At 48.9% G+C, this 24,338-nt stretch overlaps 1 protein-coding gene across 1 annotated transcript in view; it reads left to right on the top strand.

The window, feature by feature from the left end:
- The window catches only part of EIF1AX (eukaryotic translation initiation factor 1A X-linked), a 43,000-nt gene that overhangs the window by 16,896 nt on the left and 1,766 nt on the right, over window positions 1-24,338 (top strand). The window contains 3 exon segments of the mRNA XM_075335417.1: window positions 3,821-3,873; window positions 22,538-22,619; window positions 22,703-22,794. Coding sequence (XP_075191532.1) covers window positions 3,821-3,873; window positions 22,538-22,619; window positions 22,703-22,794 — 227 coding nt within the window.

Consider the following 24,338-nt stretch of genomic DNA (forward strand, 5'->3'; position numbering starts at 1 on the left):
TCACTCTCGCCACTCTAGCCCAATTCGGGTGGCTTGTCAATCTTCCCAAGTCCACCCTGACTCTGACCCAGAGTCTCACGTACCTAGGGATTCAGTTCGAGACTTTGCCGGCACTTGTGAAGTTGCCCTTAGTCAAACAGCAGTCTCTCCGGCTAGCGGTGCGCTCTCTGCTGCGGCCCCGCCGTTATACCCTCAGGCGCCTGATGCAGGTGCTGGGTCAAATGGTGGCGTCCATGGAGGCGGTTCCCTTTGCCCTGTTCCATCTGTGCCCCCTGCAGCTGGACATTCTCCGCTGTTGGGGCAAGCGGCCTTCCTCCTTACACAGGTTAGTGGCTCTGTCGCCACGGACCAGTAGCTCTCTTCAGTGGTGGCTTCGACCCCTCTCCCTGTCCCAAGGGCGCTCCTTTCTGACTCCGTCCTCGGTGATTCTCACCACGGATGCCAGCCTATCCGGCTGGGGAGCGGTATATCTCCACCACAGAGCACAGGGCACTTGGACTCCGTCCGAGTCAGCCCTTTCAATCAATGTGCTGGAAACCAGAGCTGTGCTTCTAGCTCTCCTAGCCTTTCACCACCTGTTGGCGGGCAGGCACATTCGAGTCCAGTCAGACAACGCGACAGCGTTTGCCTACATCAATCACCAAGGCGACACACGCAGCCGCCTGGCAATGTTGGAGGTCCAACGCATTCTTCAATGGGCGGAGGACTCCAAGTCCACCATATCCGCAGTCCACATCCCAGGCATAGAAAACTGGGAGGCAGATTATCTCAGCCGTCAATCCGTGGACGGTGGCGAGTGGTCCCTGCACCCGGCAGTGTTTCAGTCAATCTGCCGCAAGTGGGGCACTCTGGACGTGGACCTAATGGCATCCCGTCTCAACAACAAGGTTCCGGTTTACGTGGCTCGCTCCCACGATCCTCAGGCCTTCGCCGCTGACGCTCTGGTTCAGGATTGGTCCTAGTTTCGTCCATCCTACGTGTTTCCCCCTCTAGCTCTCTTGCCCAGAGTCCTGTGCAAGATCAGAATGGAGGGCCGTTGAGTCATCCTCATTGCACCGGACTGGCCCAGGCGAGCTTGGTATCCGGACCTGCTCCAACTGTCCGTAGAGATGCCGTGGCATCTTCCGGATCGTCCAGACCTACTCTCGCAAGGTCCGTTTTTCCGCCCGAATTCTGCGGCACTCAATTTGACGGCGTGGCTCTTGAGTCCTGGATTTTGACGGCTTCTGGTATTCCTCCTGAAGTCAGCTCCACTATGACTCTGGCCCGTAAGTCTTCCTCCGTCAAGATCTATCACAGGACTTGGAAAATCTTCCTCTCCTGGTGTCGCTCTTCCGGCCATCCTCCTTGGCCATTCTCGTTGCCGACCCTTCTGTCTTTTTTACAGTCCAGTCTGCAGCTAGGACTGTCCCTCAACTCTCTCAAGGGACAAGTCTCAGCTCTATCAGTGCTGTTCCAGCGGCATCTTGCTCGGCTGTCTCAGGTCCGCACCTTCATGCAAGGCGCGTCTCACATCATTCCGCCTTACCGGCGGCCCTTGGATCCCTGGGACCTTAACTTGGTCCTCACGGTATTGCAGAAACCCCCTTTTGAGCCCCTTAGGGAGGTTTCTTTGTATCGTCTTTCTCAAAGGGTGGCCTTTCTAGTTGCCATAACTTCTCTCAGGAGAGTCTCTGATTTGGCTGCGCTCTCCTCGGAGTCACCTTTTTTGGTTTTTCACCAAGACAAGGTAGTTCTCCGTCCGACTCCGGACTTTCTTCCTAAGGTGGTCTCTCCTTTCCACCTTAACCAGGACATTTCCTTGCCTTCCTTCTGTCCGGCCCCTGTTCATCGCTTTGAGAAAGCGCTGCATTCTCTGGATCTGGTGCGTGCTCTCCGGATTTATGTGTCTCGCTCCGCTGCGCTTAGGCGGTGCACCTCTCAAGCTTTTCAAAGCACACGCGACCAGAGCTGTCGGTGCCTCTTGGGCTTTTAGGCACCAGGCTCAACAAGTCTGTCAGGCTGCCACTTGGACTAGCCTGCATACCTTTTCGAAGCACTACCAAGTGCATGCTCATGCTTCGGCAGATGCGAGCTTGGGCAGACGCATCCTTCAGGCGGCTGTCGCCCACTTCTGAAGTTAGGCTCCACCTACTTCTTAGTTTTTTCTGTTTATTCCCACCGAGGGACAGCTTTGAAACGTCCCATGGTCTGGGTCTCCCAAAGGAACGATAAAGAAAAAGAGAATTTTGTTTACTTACCGTAAATTCTTTTTCGTATAGTTCCGTATTGGGAGACCCAGCTCCCTCCCTGTTGCCTGTTGGCAATTTTCTTGTTCCGTGTGTTATCACCGGCTGTTGTCGTGGACAGAGTCTCCGGTTGTTCCGGTTCTTGCTCGGTTCTACTTGTGGGTGGCTATTCTCCTTCAGCTTTTGCACTAAACTGGCTAGATCTGGTTCTCCAGGGGGTGTATAAGCTCAGAGGGAGGAGCTACACTTTTAAGTGTAGTACTTTGTGTGTCCTCCGGAGGCAGAAGCTAAACACCCATGGTCTGGGTCTCCCAATACGGAACTATATAAGAAAAAGAATTTACGGTAAGTAAACAAAATTCTCTTTTTTGCGTCTTTAGCTGATGTTTTTTATTATACCATTTTTGTGCGGATGCTATGTTTTGATTGCCTGTCATTGCATTTTTTTTTAAAAAAAATTGCAGCGACCAAAAACCGCAATTTTGGCGTTTGGAATTATTATTTTTTTTTCGCCGTGTACTGATCAGATTAATTGATTTTATATTTTGATTGGGCATTTCTAAACGCAGTGATACCAAATGTGTATATTTGTTATTAACCGTTTTATTTTCAATGAGGCGAATGGGTTGTGATTTGAAATGTTAAGTTTTTTGTTGTTTTTTTTTTTTTGTGTGTGTGTTTTACTAATCACTGCACGGTCTGATCACTTGTTCATTTCTGCTGATCAGAGCTGCACAGCTCGGATCAGCAGAAATGTAGCATTTCTGTTAGAGCCGACGCTATGTAAACTCTTACAGGAACTACGTCATGATTGTGACAGGAGTTATCATATGACCAGTTGCTACCATGGCAACCATTAGCTTTTCGTGATCGAGATGGCAGCAGGGAACATCGGCCATTTAAATTGCTCTGTCACATTTTGACACTGCGATCTAAGGGGTCAACTGGTAGCTCCACATGTCTGCTGCTCAAATCGGCAGAGATCACGGCTGTCTCACGGCAGCAGCCGGCAGTGATTTACCCCGACATGACCAAGGACATATTGTTACGTCCTTGGTCGTAAAGGAGTTAAAGGGAATTTGTAATCAGGCTTTTGCTTCCCCCATCTGAGATCAGCGTAATGTAAAGACAGAGACCCTGATTCCAGCGATGTAACTTACTGAGCGATTTGCTGTCATGTTGATAAAATCAATGTTTTCTCTGCTGCAGATCTAGCAGTTATACAGAGCTCATGAATATGTTGGACTACCTGGCAGCAGGGCAAGTAGTCCTCTAATGATGATCTACTGCTGATTAAACAGTGACTTTATCAAAACTACACTAAGCCCAGTAAGTGACACATTGCTGGAATGAGGATCTCTGCCCCTACATTATACTGCTCTCAGATTAGGTGGCAAAAACCTGGTTACAAATTCCCTTTGTCATCTGAACATCATAAAGGGGTTCACACACTGAGTCTGAATGGAGCCTCTCTGGTGAGCCCAGCGTGTCCAATTAAATGGGCAGCCATTCATTTTAATTTGGGGATTAAAAAGCCATTGTCAGTTTTCTACTAGTTCTGATACAAATGTCTTTTTTTTTTTCCTTCTATTAGGTCTGGATAAACACATCGGACATTATATTGGTTGGCTTACGAGACTATCAAGTATGTATCTTGCTTTCTTCTTTTTTTTTTTTCCTTCTTACCTGTTTTAGAAAAGAAAAATATCATGTGCCCATCCTAGTACTGCTTATAAGAGTAAATGTATAAGCCAGCAGCATTCATCACGTTGTGCCAAGTTTTATCTGCGATATCAAAAAAAATCCAACCCTGTTCTGCAAAAAGCATAACCTTTGTTGAATAAGTCCCCAGCTCTGAGTCTACTCTGGGCAGGAGCTGTGTCCCGAGCTACGCCCTTCTTACGGAGGTCTTATGATCGATCAGTGGCATCTTAAGACCTGGATCCCCACTGATCTGCAGGCAATTGAAGGGACATATAAAGCTACATGCGCACGCTGCTTTTTTTTTTTTTTTTTTTTTTTTTTTTTTTTTTTTGCTGCTTTTTTGGCTGCAGTTTTGTCAGCAGAACTTTCTGACATTTGACTTCCCAGCAAAGTCTATGAGAAGTCAGATTTGTCATGCGCACATTGCAGTTTATTTGTCAGCGTTTTTTTTTGTCAAAAGTTTGTGACAAAAAAATGCAGCATGTTCATTCTTCCTGCGTTTTTGTCAACATTTGTCACCCATTGAAATCAATGAGGGCATCAAAAACGCAGGAAAAATGCATGCTATCAAAAGTGGTGCATTTTACCTGCCTTCTACCTGCGTTTTTGGTACCAAAAACGCAGGTGATTTGTCAGGAAGTGAGGTAACAGGCAAGTGGTCCCGTCCCGTCCCGTCCTCCACGTGTTCCCCGAAGTACCGCTGTCCCCAGGGGAGATGATGTGGAGGATGGGGGACTATCAGCGGCAGCGAGAGGGAAAAATCAATGTTTTCAGCTGCCAATGTCCATCCCCCTCTCACCGCCGCTGATAGTCCCGTCCTTCACGTGTTCCCCGAAGTACCGCTGTCCCCAGCGTGCACGCACAGGGGAGATGATGGACCCCTCTCGCTGCCACCGCCGCCGCTGATAGTCCCGTCCTTCACGCTCCTGTCAGCTCCACGCAGTAGTGCGATCAGCTGAGCTGTCACTGAGGTTACTCGCGGCCACCGCTGGATTCAGCGGTGGCCGCGGGTAACCTCCGTGACAGCTCAGCTGATCGTGCGGCACTCTTCAGTTGCTGCGTGGAGCTGACCGGAGCGGCGGTGTCTGCTTCTTCTCCGGTCACCTCCATGCAGCAGAGCTGGATGCGACGCTGGACCATCCTGGATTACGCCGGACATGGAGGGCTTTGTCGGGCTTATTAAATGGGAGAACGAGGGAATTTGTTAGTGTTTTTTATTTCTAATAAAGGATTTTTTCAGGTGGGTGTTTATTTACTGTAACTTACTGATTAATCATGGAAGGTATCTCGGGGAGACGCCTTACATGATTAATCTAGGACTTATTGGCAGCTATGGGCTGCCAATAACTCCTTATTACCCCAATATGCCAACGCACCAGGGCAAATCGGGAAGAGCCGGGTACTGTCCCAGAACAGCCGTATCTAATGGATGCGGCCATTCTGGGCGGCTGCTGACTGATATTGTTAGGCTGGGGGGCTCCCCATAACGTGGAGCTCCCCATCCTGAGAATACCAGCCTTCAGCCGTATGGCTTTATCTGGCTGGCATTAAAATTGGGGGGGACCGCACGCCAGTTTTTTTTTTTTAATTTATTTCTATTTTTTTTTTTATTTTTTTTTCAATTCAACAAGCTTTATGGGCTTGTTTGAACTGGAAAAATACATGAAACAATTGACAAAACTGCAGCCAAAAACGCACCAAAAAAGCAGCTACATTTTTTTGACATTTCCAGGCTCTCTGACAAGGTGCAGTTTTGGCTGCAGTTTGTGAACACGAAAAAGAAGCAGCGTGCGCGTGTACCCTAAAGCTATGTGCGCATGTTGCGTTTTTTCATGCGTTTACGCAGCGTTTTAAACTGCAGTGTAAATGCATGCGTCCTACATCCTCCACGAAGTCTGAGAATTTAGCAAATTCCATGCGCACGTTGCGTTTTTAAACTCAGCATTTTGGGTGCCAAATTTTTTTAGATAATTGATGCGTGCAAAAAAGCAACATGTCCCCTTATTTTGTGCATTTTGGATGCTTTTCCCTCTGTCTATGGCAGAGCAATCATCCAGAACGCATCAATTCTGCAGTCAAAATACATCCAAAACTCAGCGTTTTGGATGCGTTTTGAAACGCACATGCAGTGACAACGCTTGCAGAATATTTGTTACGGCAGAACGCACATACCCTAAGTATAAAATGTTGTTTTTCTTTAACCATTTGGAATAGTACCTTGCTATTCTGAACAAAGGTATCCAAAGGGGAAAAACAGTAGGTTAACTAGTTCTAAAACGCCAATGTCGACTCAGCTGCTGCATCGAGGAGCTGGCTGTTGGATGGTTTATGACTTTGTCTGCCTTTCCAATCGCTGTACACATAGCGCTGAACAAGCAGTATTACCGTATTTTTCGGACTATTAAGACACATCGGACCATAAGACGCACCCTGGTTTTAGAGAAGGAAAATAAAATTTTGAGCAAAAAATGTGGTCATGACACTCTTATGGGGCGAGGATCTGCTGCTGACACTATTATGGGGGTAATGTCCCCAAATTCTCTACTAAGGTACCCCATCCTTGTAATGACCCTCCTGCTGTGTGTGTGTGTCCCTCATCCTGGTATAGCCCCATCTTGCTATATACCGCTATCCTGGTATGTACTCCCATCCTGCTATATACCACATCCTGGTATATGGCTGCATCCTGCTATATATGCCCCCATCCTGCTATATGTCCGGCATCCTGTAGCACACACAGAAAAAAAAAAATAAACATTTATATTCACCTTTCCTCGCTCCATGCAGCGTCGCTCCTCCTCAGTCTGTGCCAGCAGCACTGTGTGGAGCCGGCTACGATCCCTGCAGCATCGCGATGTCGTCCTGTCTGTATCGGCTACGTGTGGACACATGCGCACAGCGATGACGTAATCACTGTGAGCACCACTAGTCTCCACACAGCACGGCCGGCACAGATAGGAGGACATCGCGATGCTAGAGGGGAACGGTGAGTATACTAATTCACTGCCCCCCGCTCTGATGATGATGTGCGGGGGGGCAGTGAATACAGCCGCACATGATCACTCCAGGCTGTAGTTGCCAGGGGTGATCATGCGGGCTGGCTGTTTAGTATGCGCGCACACCCCCCCCCCCCCCCGCCCATCACTCCGCCCACCTATCAGCGCCGGTATCAGCGCTGAGAGATGGGCGGGAGGATGGGCATGCATATGTAATGAGTGGGCCCACGTGGTCACGGCAGGCGCTGCTGCAGCCTGCTCGTGCCCCCGATGACCTGCAGCACCCTCATTCTTCGCAGCCCTACATTTAGACTATAAGACGCACCCCCCACTTTTCCCCAACATTTGGGGGGAAAAAAAAGTGTGTCTTATACTCCGGAAAAATACGGTATACTATATTGGAAACACTGACATTTCCTCCTTCTCGGGACCCAGAAGTCATGTGATCGTTGGGTGTAGATAGAACCCATCAGCTCTGACTCTAACACTCTGATTAGGTCTGCTATGCCACCTTGGTTGTTGGGAAATTGGCAATAAAATATATGTATTACCGTATGTTAGAATGTACAGTGTATGAAGACATCACTGGCCCACTACTGTCTCTAGCTCTGCCCCAGTCAAAAAATACATTTCCAATATATAAAAATTAATGCAGGAAGTGTAGCAATCCTCTGTGGCTCTATTAAAAAATAATAATTTGAAAAGCCATGCAACTCCTAGATAGATATTATATATATATATATTTTATATATCCAACAGTGCCTTGCGAAAGTTTTCAGCCCCTTTGAATTTTTCAACCTTTTCCCACATTTCAGGCATCAAACAAAGATAAAAATTTAAATTTTATGGTGAAGAATCAACAAGTGGGACACAATTGTGAAGTTGAACGAAATTTATTGATTAAACGTTTAAAAAAAAAACAAAATTGAAAAGTGGGGCGTGCAATATTATTCGTCCCCTTTAAATTAATACTTTGTAGCGCCACCTTTTGCTGCGATTACAGCTGCAGTCGCTTGGGGTATGTGTGTATCAGTTTTGCACATCGAGAGACTGAAATTCTTGCCCATTCTTCCTTTGCAAACAGCTGGAGCTGAGTGAGGTTGGATGAAGAGCGTTTGAACAGCAGTTTTCAGCTCTTTCCACAGATTCTTGATTGGATTCAGGTCTGGACTTTGACTTGCCCATTCTAACACCTGGATACGTTTATTTGTGAACCATTCCATTGTAGATTTTGCTTTATGTTTAAGATCATTGTCTTGTTGGAAGACAAATCTCCGTCCCAGTCTCAGGTCTTTTGCAGACTCCAAAAGGTTTTCTTCAAAAATGGTCCTGTATTTGGCTCCATCCATCTTCCCATCAATTTTAACCATCTTCCCTGTCCGTGCAGAAGAAAAGGAGGCCCAAACCATGATGCTGTCACCACCTTGTTTGACAGTGGGGATGGTGTGTTCAGGGTGATGAGCTGTTTCTTTTACGCCAAACATATCTTTTGGCATTGTGACCAAAAAGTTTGATTTTGGTTTCATCTGACCAGAACAACTCCTGCATTTGTGGAATCGTTTTGCAACAAAATCTGGCTTTAAACGTCTCCAAAACAGTATCACTGACCTGCTTGTTGTTTTCCTTGGTCTTCATGATGCTCTCTGTGCTTTAAAGGGAAAGTATTCTCAAAAAAAAAAAAAAAACAATAACTGAAAAAATGTAAAGTAATAATGTTTTAATGTTTTGTTTAAAGATTTGTTTTTAATTGAGCAAAATATAAAAAATAAATTAAAGTTTGATATTTTCCACTGTTAAACACTAGGGGGAGCAGCTGCTGAAATCTTACAGAAATCCCACTGTAAAAAAAGCTCACATTACAGCCTGCAGTAAAGTGGGCGGAGTCTGCTCTCCTGTGTGTGAGGGCACGCCTCCCCCTCCTAATCTGAGTTTTTACAACAGATAACAGAGAATGACATGTAGCGACATAATGCAGAGCCATTTTGTTGATGACCACAAATGTCTAAAGTGTCACCAAGGACAGCAGGAGTATCACACAGGATAGCATTAGATACGCAACTCAGCAGACAATATCACATAGGATAGGATTAGATACACAGCTGTGCAGACAGTATCACACAGGATAGGATTAGATACACGGCTCAGTAGACAGTATCACCGGTACACAAACAGGTACTCGCATGCAGTGGCGCACACACACACACACTGCGGCGGGCAGAGCGGGGGGAGCTGCGGCGGGCAGAGAACGGAGGGAGGGGGGTGTCATTGGAGATGGTAACGGCGGGGTGGAGGGGCGGCGGCAGTAGCGGGGGCAGAGCAGGGGCTGGGGAGAACGGAGGGATGGGATGTCATCGGAGACAGTAACGGGAGGGGAGGCAGCCCGTACTCACACATCCCGGCGGTTGACAGGGGTAAAGTGGAGCAAACAGCATATGCTGTGAGCTCCACAATATTGGCGCTGATCTCCTCCCTCTGCTGTGATCTGGACAGCCCAGGGGGCGCGTCCAGGTCACAGCAGACGCCCACTGTAACGTACTGCATGGGGTCGCATACCGACCATTGTTCTCTATGCACAGGGGCTGCCATAAACTAATGAGTTACTGTCATTACACACACGGCAAATCCAGCATGGCAGCCCCCAGTGCCTCCAGTAAAATAAGAATTAAATAAAAACTAAATAAGCTGCGATTTTCATTTTGTATTAGAAATAATTGATTTCATAATCACTATTTTTAATACAAAAATAAAAAAACCGCAACACCTTCCCTTTAAACATAACCCTGAGACTATAACAGAGCAGGGAGACTTGATTACACACTGGTGGATTATATTTATTACTAGAAGGTGGCCCGATTCTACGCATTGGGTATTCTAGAATTTACGTATTGTGTAGTTCATGTATGATTTTTGTTATATATATATATATATATATATATATATATATATATAGATAGATAGATGGATGTTGTTGTGTGTAGTTACCAAGTGTTTGTGTAGGCGCTGTACATGTTCTGGGTGTTGTCTGGGTGTGACGGGGGGTGAGAGCGGTGTTGTATGTTTGTGGAGCGCTGTGTGTCTGTAGCGTTGTGTGTGTGTGTGTGTTGCGCGGTTTGTGTGTCTGTGGTGTGTTTTGGGGGGAGGTATGTTTTGTGCAATGTGTGTGGTGTGCGGTATGTGCGTATATTTGTGTGTGCCGCGGTGTTTGTGTGTTGGGTGTTGTGTGTGTGCAGCGTTGTCTGTGTGTGTGGGTGTCTGTGTAGGGCAGTTGTTTGTGGTTCCCAGTGTGTGTGTGTGTGTGTGTGGTGTGTGGTGTGTTGTGCAGTGCGCGCGTGTGTGTGTGTGTGCATCAGCCTCTCTTCTCTCAGCCTACCTCTCCCAGCCTCCCTCCTCCCAGCCTCCCTCAGCATCAGCCTCCCTCTCCCAGCCTCCCCAAGCATCAGCCTCCACCAGCATCAGCCTCTCTCCTTCCAGCCTCCCCCAGCATCAGCCTCCGCCAGCATCAGCCTCTCTCCTTCCAGCCTCCTCCAGCATCAGCCTCCCTCTCCCAGCCTTCCCCAGGATCAGCCTCTCTCCTCCCAGCCTCCGTCCTCCCAGCCTTCCCCAGCATCAGCTTTCCCCTCCCAGCCTCCCTCAGCATCAGCCTTCCCCAGCATCAGCCTCTCTCCTCCCAGCCTCAGCCTCTCTCCTTCCAGCCTCCCCCAGCATCAGCCTCTCTCCTTCCAGCCTCCCCCAGCATCAGCCTCCCTTTCCCAGCCTTCCCCAGGATTAGCCTCTCTCCTCCCAGCCTCCTTCCTCCCAGCCTCCCCCTCCCAGCCTCCCTCAGCATCAACCTTCCGCTCCCAGTCTCCCCCAGCATCAGCCTCCCCAAGCATCAGCCTCTCTCCTTCCAGCCTCCCCCAGCATCAGTCTCTCTCCTTCCAGCCTCCCTCAGCATCAGCCTCCCGTTCCCAGCCTTCCCCAGGATCAGCCTCTCTCCTCCCAGCCTCCTTCCTCCCAGCCTCCCCCTCCCAGCCTCCCTCAGCATCAGCCTTCCTCTCCCAGTCTCTCCCAGCATCAGCCTCCCCAAGCATCAGCCTCCACCAGCATTAGCCTCTCTCCTTCCAGCCTCCCCCAGCATCAGCCTCCCCAAGCATCAGCCTCCCCCTCCCAGCCTCCCCCAGCATCAGCCTCTCTCCTCCCAGCATCAGCCTCTCTCATCCCAGCATCAGCCTCTCTCCTCCCAGCATCAGCCTCTCCTCTCTGTCCCCAGCATCAGCCTCTCTCCTCCCAGCCTTCCCCAGCATCAGCCTCTCTTCCCAGCCTCCCCCAGCATCAGCCTCCCCCAGCATCAGCCTCTCTTCTTCCAGCCTCCCCCAGCATCAGCCTCTCTCCTTCCAGCCTCCCCCAGCGTCAGCCTCCCTCTCCCAGCCTTCCCCAGGATCAGCCTCTCTCCTCCCAGCCTCCGTCCTCCCAGCCTTCCCCAGCATCAGCTTTCCCCTCCCAGCCTCCCTCAGCATCAGCCTTCCCCAGCATCAGCCTCTCTCCTCCCAGCCTCAGCCTCTCTCCTTCCAGCCTCCCCCAGCATCAGCCTCTCTCCTTCCAGCCTCCCTCAGCATCAGCCTCCCCTTCCCAGCCTCCCCCTCCCAGCCTCCTTCAGCATCAGCCTTCCCCTCCCAGTCTCCCTCAGCATCAGCCTCCCCCATGATCAGCCTCTCCGCTCCCAGCCTCCTCCAGCACGCCGTGCTCCTCTGCCGACACTCACACACCCGATCGCATCCACTCGCACACACCCGATCGCATCCACTCACACACACCCGATCGCATCCACTCACACACACCCGATCGCATCCACTCACACACACCCGATCGCATCCACTCACACACACCCGATCGCATCCACTCACACACACCCGATCGCATCCACTCACACACACAGACACTGACGATATCGCACATACGCGCTCACACTCACAACATCCGGAGATACCACATGCCTCTGGCCATGTGATCCTCCGTCAGGTCCTGGAAGGTCACAACAGCATAGTATCGAGGCCGAGAAGCAAGCGATATCGCCGGATGCTGTGAGTATGTGAATGCGATGTGAGGTGTGTGTGTGTGTGAGGTGTGTGTGTGTGTGAGGTGTGTGTGTGTGTGAGGTGTGTGTGTGTGTGTGAGGTGTGTGTGTGTGTGTGAGGTGTGTGTGTGAGGTGTGTGTGGGTGTGTGTGTGAGGTGTGTGGTGTGTGTGTGGTGTGTGGGTGTGTGTGGTGTGTGTGTGTGGTGTGTGTGTGGTGTGTGGTGTGTGTGTGTGTGTGTGTGGTGTGTGTGTGTGGTGTGTGTGTGGTGTGTGTGTGTGTGTGTGTGGTGTGTGTGGTGTGTGTGGTGTGTGTGGTGTGTGTGGTGTGTGTGGGTGTGTGTGTGGGTGTGTGTGTGGGTGTGTGGGTGTGTGTGTGGGTGTGTGGGTGTGTGTGTGGGTGTGTGTGAGGTGTGTGTGAGGTGTGTGTGAGGTGTGTGTGAGGTGTGTGTGAGGTGTGTATGTTTTCTTCCGCCGCAGCAGGACCTTGATGCGCTTGTAACCATGCGAGCATGGTTACCAACGTATCCACACCACTCCCGTGCGAGCGGAGGCCGGGGGGGGGTGAGGGTGGGGGGGGAGTACAGTACTCACCTCCGTGACAGCCGTGTCAGTTCGGGGAATGCGCGGGGGGGGGGGGGTGGGGGGAAGTACAGTACTCACCTCGGTGACAGCCGTGTCAGTTCGGGGAATGCGCGGGGGGAGGGAGGGGGCGGGGCCAGAGCTAGCGTGCATTGCGTGAGGGGGGCGGGGCGTGGCCGAATTGCCAATGCCTGCAGGGTGCCGGGGCGAGAGGCCAATCTGTGGGGGGGGGGCGGAGCCTGGGCGAGCGGCTGGCCAATCCGTGTGGGGGCGCAGCCTGGGCGAGCGGCCAATCGGTGTGGGGGGGCGGGGCCATGGCGAGCCCAGCGGCCAATCAGCTTTGTGTCACCGTAAGAACACAATTTTGGAGCATGACAGACAGACAGACAGACAGACAGACAGACAGACAGACAGACAGACAGACAGACAGACAGACAGACAGACAGACAGACAGACAGACAGACAGACAGACAGACAGACAGACAGACAGACTAAGGCAATTATATATATATAGATCGTCAGTCATTTAGGACAACATTGGATCATTCAGAGATCCTCAATGAACTTCTGGAGTGAGTTTGCTGCACTGAAAGTAAAGGGGATGAATAATATTGCACGCCCCAATTTTCAGTTTATTTTTTACAAAAATGTAAAATAAGCAATAAATATTGTTCACCTTCACAATTGTGTCCCACTTGTTGTTGATTCTTCACCATAACATAAAAATGTTAATCTTTGTTTGAAGCCTGAAATGTGGGAACAGGTTGAAAAATTCAAAGGGCCCAAATACTTTCGCAAGGCACTGTATATATGATTTATTTTTTTCATTTAATTTATTTATTTATTTTACAACCTTTACCTATACCTCCATTCTGTTATTGGCCCAAAATATAAAAATGAAGCCCCATGAGTTAAATAAAGAAAAATAAAATAAATTAATAATGTGTATATGTGTGTCCAAATGGTAACATTATTTAGGCTGCTTTCACACAACTGTTTTTTGCTGAGCGGCACAATACGGCACTTTGCAGAAAAACCTCAACTGTCTTTTTTTTTTTTTTTTTTTCCCTCGCCGGTTGCATTTTTTTCTGCATAGACTTGCATTAGCGGCGTATTTTGCCGTATGGCCTTGCGTTGCGTCCGGTTTTTGTCGCATGCGGCATATTTAGCCCATGCGGCGGTCGGATGGAACGTTGCCTGGCACTTTTTTTGTGCGCGCGATTTACAATGCGAGGCTATGGATGCTGGATGTGGCGTCCTGCGGCAAAAACCGTATCAAGCGGCCGGATGCGTTTTTTGCACTGCGCTTGCTCAGTATCAAGCCGCATCCGTCAAACGGACGGGCTGCATGGAAAAACGTATGCAACGGATCCGTTTTTTTCGACGCATCCGTTGCATAGGTTTTTGAGCCGGATTGAGCCGCACTGCAAAAACCGGATGTGTGAAAGCAGCCTTAGAGCCAATAATAGTGCAATCTCGAAAAATCCTGAAAATGTGCTTGGTCAGTAAGGGAAAATATGGCAAGTATGGAACTGGTAAATATGCAGTATGCTTTTTCTTTTGTTAGTAATCCATTGCAAATAATACTAGCTTGACAGATGTCATTGGGGCATTTGTCTGAAGCATCTTAACGTATACAACTGATCATATGCATTAATAATCCATTCTTTTCTTCATCGTTCCTTATGGGAGACCCAGACCATGGGTGTATAGCTTCTGCCTCCGGAGGACACACAAAGTACTACACTAAAAGTGTAGCTCCTCCCTCCGAGCATATACACCCCCCGGATGACAAATCCACCCAGTTCAATGCTTTGTGTTCAGGAGGTCACACACACACATGCATCCTCTGAATTTTGATTTTTGATTTCAAAGATTTGGAAGAAAAGCGGGTCCAATCTGGACTCCCGGCATGTCCCTTCTCACCCCACTGTGTCGGCGGTGCTGTTAAGGTTGATTTTACAAGGCTGGAGCCTTCACATGCCGCGCTCCTTCACCATCCCCTGAGGCTCTGGCTTGAAGTGGGAGCCATCACGGTACTCACTGCTTTGCAGGAGACCGGTCTCCATCCACAGCCCTTTCAGGATCCTGCCGGACGGAGCGCTCATCCCCCAGGGACCTGGCACCTGCGTCTCACAAGCTAAGTACTGAGACGTTATTACCACAGAAAGTGGTCTTTCCATTTCCGTTCTCCAGTTTTCACTGGAGAACCGCGCCGATGGTGCCTGCATGCTGGCCGCATGTTTAAATCTAGGCCCCGGCTTCGCCTGAGGGCTAGTTTCGATTCACCGCCCCTGCATGTCAGTCATGCAGAGGGACAGTGCGGCTCCGCCCAGCGGCTGTTCAGCACAGGGAACGGACACTCCTCACTGAGGAAAGATTCCCTCCCCTGTATACCTCATTTGCCCTCCGGAGCCCGCTCAGAGTAGGCCCCGCCCCCTCTCCTCGCTCCGGCGCCATTTTATCGGCGTTCTCAATGTCTGCATAACCACATTGTGACAAATGGGGGCCTGGGCTGGGGGATCTGGAGGGCACAGAGATGTCTTATGTTAAACGGTCTGGCAGGCCACAACCTCCGGTTGTGCAGCTGCTTATATACTCTGTTTATATACTCTGCTGGGGGTCATTCTGGACAGAGCCCCCACTTCTGCAGCATGTCTCACATCAGAGCAAGGCTGCAAGGCTGTACTTAATATGCACTGCATGTAGACTCGTACTGCCTGTACCGAGCACATAACCACATTGTGATGCTTGCTCTAACATAGTGGTCCCTCAGCCTGGAAGCTCATCGGTAGTCCCTCCAGCTGCTCCGGCTCCGGTGGCTGAACCCCCGGTTTGGGTAGAATCCCTCTCTCCAGGGGACAGCTGTCCCGGACACTGCTGAGCATGCATCAGCCCCCTTCTCAGGGCGCTTCTGCTGCTACGGCTCGCTCAGCAAAGCTCACAGAGGATTCTTCATCTGGTCTCAGACCCCGTCCTCCTAAAATGGAGACGCAGGGTCCCCCTTCCTTCCTCGTCCCGCAGCTCTGATTTACGAGCTGACTCGCAGGACGAGGAGGATGCCTTTACTAGGGGCTCGGACGCTACTTCATGTACCCCATTGATCTGTCCGAAGGTGACGCAGATGCTAATGATTTGATTGCGTCCATTATATTTGTACTGGACCTCAATCCGCCTGTATCAGGGGAGCATCCCCCTCTGGCAGAAGGGCATCAGTATACCTTAAGAGAACAAGGAGTGTGTTCCTTAACCACTCCAGTTTTTCAGCCCACTGTGACCAAGCCCAGAGCCTGTCCTGACACACGCTTCCCAAAGCGTGGTTCTGATGACTGTTTCCCCCTTCCACCAGAGGTGGTCAAGGAGTGGGCTCATTCACAAAGGGTGGACCCTCCGGTGTCTAGACTTTCAGCCCGGACAGTTGTATCAGTGGCTGACGGCACCTCTCTAAGGATCCCACTGTCCGCCATGTTGACCTTCTGGCCAAATCTATATATGAGGCGGCAGGGGCCTCGTTCTCCCCATCTTTTGCAGCAGTGCGGGCTCTCAAAGCCATCTCTGCTTCTCTGGAGGAGATGCATTCCCTCACCAGGGACTTTATGCCCGAAATGGTTGCCTTAACTTCCAGGCTTCAGTCTTTTCATCCTATGCATGTCTGCCATGCTGGAGACTGTCACCGCACTGCTGTGGCCTCGGCTACTTCCCTCGCTATCCGCAGGCTCCTGTGGCTTCGAGAGTGGAAGGCAGATGCTTCTTAAGAAGTTCCTTGCTGGGCTCCCTTTTGCTGGGACCAGTCTATTCGGTGAACAACTGGATGAAATTATTAAGGAAGCTTTTGGCAGGAAGAGTACTTCCATGCCACAAACCCAGGAAACCTGTCCAGGGCAGGAACCAGTCGAGGTTTCGTTCCTTTCGTTCCTCTAACTGGTCGTCCTCTAAGCCCTCGGCCTCGTCCACTAACTCAGCCAAGGTCCGTAAACCAACTGGCGCATGAAGCCGCGTCCTCAGAAGTCCGCAGGAGCTGCTGCCACCAAGGCAGCCTCCTCTTGATTATCTGGCCGCGCCAGCAACGTCCTTGGTCGGTGGCAGGCTCTCCCACTTGGGCGACGTGTGGTTTCAACACGTCTTCGATCAGTGGGTGTGGGTTACCATCTCCTACGGCTACAGAATAGAATTCTATCCAGCCCGCCAAACAGATTTTTTTCTGTCAACTCCCCCCTGCTCCAAGGCCGCCGCCTTCTCACAGGCCGTGGCATTCTTGCAGGCCAGTGGAGTAATTGTACCAGTTCCCGACTGTGAACGGTTCTGAGATTTCTACTCAAATCTCTTCCTAGTCCCCGAAAAGGACGGTGCCTTCCGACCTGGATCTCAAGCTTCTCAACAAGCATGTTCAGGTGCGGCATTTTTGCATGGAATCTCTGCGATCAGTCAATGACCCAAGGAGATTTCTTAGCATCCATCGACATCAGAGATGTCTATCCGCATGTGCCAATCGCAGTTTCACACCAGCGTTGGCTACGTTTTGTAATCGGAGAGGAACATTTCCAATTCGTGGCTCTCCCCTTCGGGTTAGCCACGGCCCCTCGTGTATTCACCAAGGTCATGGCAGCAGTGGCTGCGGTTCTGCACCTCCAGGGGTTGGCAGTGATTCCTTACCTGGACGACCTTCTAGTCAAGGCTTCATCCAGTGCAGACTGTCAGCGGAGTGTCTCGCTCACTCTCGCCACGCTTGCAAGTCCACTCTGACCTCAACCCAGGAACTTACGTACCTAGGGATGCAATTCAAGACTCTGCTGGACTTGCAGCCGCCTAGCAATGTTGGAAGTTCAACGTATCCTTCAGTGGACGGAGGACTCCAAGTCCACCATATCCGCAGTCCACATCCCAGGCGTAGAAAACTGGGAGGCAGATTATCTCAGCCGTCAAACCGTGGACAGCGGCGAGTGGGCCCTACATCCGGCAGTGTTCCGGTCAATCTGTTGCAAGTGGGGCACTCCGGTAGTGGATCTAATGGCATCCCGGCACGACAACAAGGTCCCGGTTTACGTGGCTCGCTCTCACGATCCTCAGGCCTTGGCGGCGGACGTGCTGGTTCAGGATTGGTCCCAGTTCCGTCTGGCCTACGTGTTTCCCCCCTAACTCTCTTGCCCAGAGTCCTGCGCAAGATCAGAATGGAGGGCCGTCGGGTCGTACTCATCGCCCCAGACTGGCCCAGGCGAGCTTGGTTCCCAGACCTGCTCCGTCTGTCCGTAGAGGTGCCGTGGCATCTCCCGGACCGCCCATACCTTCTCTCACAGGGTCCGTTTTCCGCCAGAATTCTGCGGCTCTCAGATTGACGGCGTGGCTCTTGAGTCCTAGATCCTGACGGCTTCAGGCATTCCTTCCGAGGTCATCTCCACTATGACTCAGGCTCGGAAGTCTTCCTCGGCCAGGATTTACCACAGGACTTGGAGAGTTTTCCTGTCCTGGTGTCGTTCTTCCGGCCATGCTCCTTGGCCGTTTTCCTTGCCGACCATCCTGTCCTTTCTACAGTCCGGTCTGCAGCTAGGACTGTCCCTCAATTCCCTCAAAGGACAGGTCTCGGCTCTGTCAGTGTTGTTCCAGCGGCGTATCGCCCGACTGGCCCAAGTGCGCACCTTCATGCAGGGCGCATCTCACATCATTCCGCCTTACCGGCGGCCTCTGGATCCCTGGGACCTTAATCTGGTCCTCACGGCCTTACAGAAACCCCCCGTTGAGCCTCTTAGGGAGGTTTCGTTGTTTCGTCTTTCACAGAAAGTGGTCTTTCTGGTGGCCATAACTTCTCTCAGGAGAGTCTCTGATTTGACTAGGCCCTCTTCGGAGTCACCCTTTTTGGTTTTTTCACCAAGACAAGGTGGTTCTCCGTCCAACTCCGGGCTTTCTCCCTAAGGTGGTGTCTCCTTTCCACCTTATCCAGGACATTTCATTGTCTTCCCTTTGTTCGGCCCCCTGTGCATCGCTTTGAGAAAGCGTTGCATGCTTTAGATTTGGTGCGGATGCTCCGGATCTATGTGTCACGCACCGCTGTTCTTAGGCGGTGCACCTCTCTTTTTGTGCTGACCACAGGTCAGCGCAAGGGTCTCTCGGCTTCTAAACCGACCCTAGCTCGTTGGATTAGGTCGGCCATATCCGATGCCTACCAATGTTCAGGTGCCTCCCCCACCGGGGATTAAGGCGCACTCGACCAGAGCTGTCGGTGCCTCTTAGGTTTTCAGGCACCAGGCTACGGCTCAGCAGGTCGGTCAGGCTGCCACTTGGTCTAGTCTGCACACCTTTTCGAAGCACTACCAAGTGCATGCTCATGCTTCGGCAGATGCGAGCTTGGGCAGACGCATCCTTCGGGCGGCTGTCGCCCATTTGTGAAGTTAGGTTTTGCCTACTTCTCAGTTTCTGTTTATTTCCCACCCATGGACTGCTTTGAGACGTCCCATGGTCTGGGTCTCCCATAAGGAACGATGAAGAAAAAGAGAATTTTGTTTACTTACCGTAAATTCTTTTTCTTATAGTTCCGACATGGGAGACCCAGCACCCTCCCTGTTGCCTGTTGGCAGTTTTCTTGTTCCGTGTGTTTTTCACCGGCTGTTATTGTAGACAGAGGTTCCGGTTATTCCGGGTTTTACTCTATCTCTACTTATGGGTGGATGTCCTCCTTCAGCTTTTGCACTAAACTGGGTGGATTTGTCATCCGGGGGGTGTATATGCTCGGAGGGAGGAGCTACACTTTTAGTGTAGTACTTTGTGTGTCCTCCGGAGGCAGAAGCTATACACCCATGGTCTGGGTCTCCCATGTCGGAACTATAAGAAAAAGAATTTACGGTAAGTAAACAAAATTCTCTTTATTCGTATGAACATGGCCTCAGAGTTTGTACTAAGTTTTAGTTCTCTTCCAGTCATAGGTAGGGGAGTAATGTGCTAACCACTGGGCTTATAGGATCCATACTATGGATAATGAGTGACTTAATCTTTGATATAGTGTTCAGAACCGGCTTTCTGGAGGAGATTGTTATTCTGCTTCCTTGATGTCTTTGTGAGCGCCCACTCCTCTGCCTCCTGGCTTCTGCTTGCCGGCGGTGCTGCCCCTGATGACTGACAGTTCGGGCAGGCAGCATGGCTGAGCCAGTGGCCTGAACGATCTGCTCCCCAATGCTGCAAGCAGAGTCAGCTTTGCATCTGCTGCATTGAAGAAGCGCTGGAGCACTGATATGGTCGGCTTCACAGGCGCATTAGCAAAGATCATGTTATCGTGCAATGCCTAGGAGACCAGCCACCACTGAGACACTGCAGGAGGAGCAGGTAACCTAGGCAACAAAATTCTAAATGGCTGCAATCTTGAATGAAGATCTCTACACAAATTGCTAAGTACTTGGCACGTTTAACCCCTTAACGATATACGATATAATAGTACGTTATTCAGCCGTCATCTGCCTCTAACAGCTGCGGATGGTGAAGAGATTTGGACGTAGGCATTAACCTGTGAAGTGCCGCTGTCAATCTCTGACAACTGTAATTTGAACATTCGACCAAGGTGTGCGGTTCTAAAACATCACACCACCACCACCCATTCCTCCACGACTGTGTCTGATGGGATGCTATGACAGCAGACCCCTGTCATAAGGGTACTCCTATGTACTAGCTTCGGCTGGCGTTCATTTTTGCTATATACAGAAATATTTTATTTCTGTATATAGTATAAGCAATTGGCAAATCAAGGATCTAGTGCCCAAGTGAAGTACAAGATACAGTGATAAAAAGCTTGTCAAAAGGTTTTTGCTACCTCGTCTGAGAGCAACATAATGTAGAAGAGACCCTGATTCCAGCGATGTGTCACTTAGATTACTGGCTGCAGCAGTGTGACACAGTTCTATGATGTAGCAGAGCTGAGAAAGCTGTTCCTGCCCACACCAGGTTCTGTGTACAATGTATAGTAACAGTGAGTGGCTTATCAGAGGAGGGGTGTGGTGTGAGTAGTGATGATCACCAGGTAATGAAACAATCATTTGAAGTAAACAGCACAGGCCTAAAAAGTGACACATCCCTGAAATCAGTGACTTAGCCTCTATCTCTTGCTGTCCTCAGATGACATACCAAAAACCTGCTGACAGATTCCCCTTAAAAGTATGAAAAAGAATCTAAAAACTGGGATCACCTTTTTCTTTCCTTCCATCATAACATAAATATTAATGTACACAGAATACACATACGGTGTTACTACATCCATAAAAGTGCAATCTATCAAAATGTATTAAAAACTGACTCTGTTAATACTGAGAAATCAAAACATTAGAATTGCATTTGTCTGGTCTCCGCAGCACTTTCTTCAGGGTCACAAGAATGTGATCCCAGCTGTATAATGAAAGCACTAAAAAAAAAAAAAAAAAAGTTATGTACTCCAAAATGTTACCAAAAAACGATATTTCCCACACAAAACCAGCCCCCACTCAAGTCCGTCATCTGTCACTGGAAATATCAGGGCTCCCATATTACTCTTAATTACTGTTCCCACACCTCTCAAAAAATCCAGTGACATCTGCGCTCCAAAATCCAAATGCCTCCTTCTTTTGAACCTCCTCGTGCCTAAACCGAAGTAAGCGGCAATGTGTGGCATTATTGCAGTGGGGAGAGTGCACTTAGATTTTTTTTGGGGGGGTGTGCCCAGCTTCTGGAGACCCAATGTATGGGCACTATGCTGGCATGTTTGCAATTCTCCATAAAAAAATGAAGGCATGAATGTTGCAAAATAGTCATTGCAGCCATAAATGAATTCATAGGGAGGTGCAATTTCTACAATGGGGTCACTTTTTTATTTTTTTTTCCTGCTGTTCTGGCCCCTAGGGTCTCAGCAAATGTCACCTACAAGCTATTTTTAGTAAAATCTGTTCTGGAGAAATTGCACAATAAATTATGGGGTCCAGTTTCACTTGTTAACCCTTGTATAACTGAAAAATTTCCACGTCCCAATATTCTAAAATTCTATGAGTCACCCGTGGATTCAAAATATTCACTGCACCCCTAGATGAATTCCTTAAGTAGTGACGTTTCCAAAATGAGGTCACTTCTGGACGGGTTTCTGTAATCTTTTTTTCGAGCGAAATTTCCTTATCAAATGTCGATTCTTCCATTTTGAGCTCTGCCATTTGTCTAAACAGAGCTGTTGACTACATGTGAAGTATTGGCACGCTCAGAAGAAAGTGGGTAGGAAATTGTGAGGTCCACGTTTTCTTGTGACCTGTAAAAATGGATATTTTGGACCTAAAGCAACATGTTTGTGAAAAAATGAAAACTTTGAATATCACAACTTATCAAATTCTGTGAAAGGACCTGTGAGTTCAAAATGCTCTCAATACCCCTGGATAAAATTCTTGAGGGGTCTAGTTTCCAAAATGGGGTCACTTTGGGTGGGTTTCTGCTGTTTAGGCACCTTTAGGGGCCCTGTAAATGCGATAAGGTGCCCGCAATTTATTTCGGCTAAATTTTGTGTTCCAATATTCAAAGTACATTTAAATCTGAATAGATCCCTAAGAAAACAAGTTTTGTAAATTTCTTGAAATAATGAAATATTGCTGCTAATCTTTTAACCCTTCTAACATACTAACAAGTACACCTATTGGAAGTGTAATTTATTATTTTTTTTTTGTTGTTTTTTTTTTGTTCAGCATGACCAAGTGGTTTGATATCAAAGTTGAAAGTTTAAAAATTGCGAGGGTTTTTTTCTCTTTAAAATGTTCACAAATTCCAATATTTTCACAAATCCAAAAATGACCAAATATACCACTAACACAAAGTACAATGTGTCATGAAAGTTATTATAAACATAAAGTGACACTTGTCAGATTTGTAAAACTTGGCCTGGTCAGGAAGGTCAGCAAGAGCGCGGTCACTTAGGAGTTAAATTGTGTTGCAAGATCTTGTAATTTTTTTTTATATTTATGTTGTAATAAAAGCTGCGGTCTTTCTCCAGGACAATAAAGCAGATGTTATCCTAAAGTATAATGCAGATGAAGCCAGAAGTCTGAAGGCGTACGGTGAACTTCCAGAGCACGGTAATGAGGGCTGCAGTACGGGGCTCGTGCATGGGGCGTCGTTCCCAGAATGCAATGCTAAGATTTATTTTCTTCTTTTTTAGCTAAAATTAATGAAACCGACACATTTGGCCCTGGTGATGATGATGAAATCCAATTTGATGACATTGGAGATGATGATGAAGATATTGATGATGTAAGTATCCAGAGGTATTCTAATGGCTCTCATGGAATGTCGAGTGCTGTGAGTCGCTGCTGACCCGGGCAAAGTAGAAAATTACTAAATTGTGATCACTGCTGGTGACTGAGCTCATAAATCTTTTGGAATATTGCAGAGTAAACGACCTTTTCTTAGTTGGTTTAGCTCTAATGAATTGCTGTATGTTATGTCTGGCACAGTAGGCCACACAGAAGGGGAGACACATCAGAGGGTTTTCTAAATATGAAAGGGAACCTGTCCAGTGCTTTATGCACCCAGAACCACGAGCAGTCCTGGGTGAATATTGCTAATCCCTGCCTAACCGTCCCTGTATACACTAGCATAGATAAAGAGATCTTTAGAAAAAGAATTTCTAAAGATCTTTTATCGTATGCTAATGAGTGATGGGACTAGTCCCAAGGGCGTTAGTTCCCCAGCCAGTCGCCCCCATTAGCATGTTAGTACACCCCTGTGGGCATGCGAACATGCTAATGAAGCCAACTAGCAATGAAACTGAAATACTTTTTCTAAAGATCCCTTTATCTATGCTAGTGTATACAGGGACGGTTAGGCAACTGCTGTGGTTTTGGGTGCATATTGAACCTGACAGGTTCCCTTTAATGGACTGCTTTAGAAGTTTAAGAGTTGCAAAGTTTCCGCAGGTCTAAAGGTACCGTCACACATAACGAGATCGCAGCTGAGTCACGGTTTCTGTGACACAGTAGCAATCCCGTTAGCGATCTTATGTGTGACACCTACCAGCGATCAGGCCCCTGCTGTCAGATCGCTAGTCGTTGCAGAATGGTCCAGGCCATTTTCTTCAAAGGCGATGTCCTGCTGGGCAGGACACATCGCTGTGTTTGACACTGTGTGACAGGGTCACAGTGACTGCGGAGATAGTTATACATGTCGCTACTGCGACCTGTATTATTCCTGCATCGCTGGTAAGATCTGACTGTGTGACATCTCACCAGCGACCTCCCAGCGACTTACCTGCAATCCCTATCAGGTCGCATCGTTTTCGGGATCGCTGGTAAGTCGTTGTGTGTGACTGGGCCTTTAGTTTTTGTGCACTTTCTGGTATCCATGTAAATTGGTCTACATACAATCAGTGCCAAAAGGTAAAATCTGAGTGTTGGGTAGGGTATTCTTTCCATCTATGCTGCTAGACTTGAGTCACAGGTATGCTTAAAGGGAACCTGATGGGAAGTACACCCAAACCACGGGCAGCATGTATCCCACACTGGCTGCATGACGTACGCCAGGTATGTTTCCTCTGAAACACCTTTATTTTAAAGATACCTAGTCTCCCGTTTGGCTCGGCCCCTGGTGTCTTCTCTGTGTTTGTGTATAGAGAGACCTGTCACTCCAGGAGAGTGGGATTGGAGAAGTCTGACTACTTACCTTGACATCTTTTAAAGTGTGTTTTCGGTTTTCTTTCTCCGATTTGTTGCAGCATTTGAGTCAAATATTCCTGGCTGAAATCATACAGCCAGTGCCTTATACATGCTGGACCAACTACGGTCAGAATTTATCAGCTG

The sequence above is a fragment of the Anomaloglossus baeobatrachus genome, chromosome 2 (assembly GCF_048569485.1).
Source record: "Anomaloglossus baeobatrachus isolate aAnoBae1 chromosome 2, aAnoBae1.hap1, whole genome shotgun sequence".
NCBI classification, from domain to species: domain Eukaryota; kingdom Metazoa; phylum Chordata; class Amphibia; order Anura; family Aromobatidae; genus Anomaloglossus; species Anomaloglossus baeobatrachus.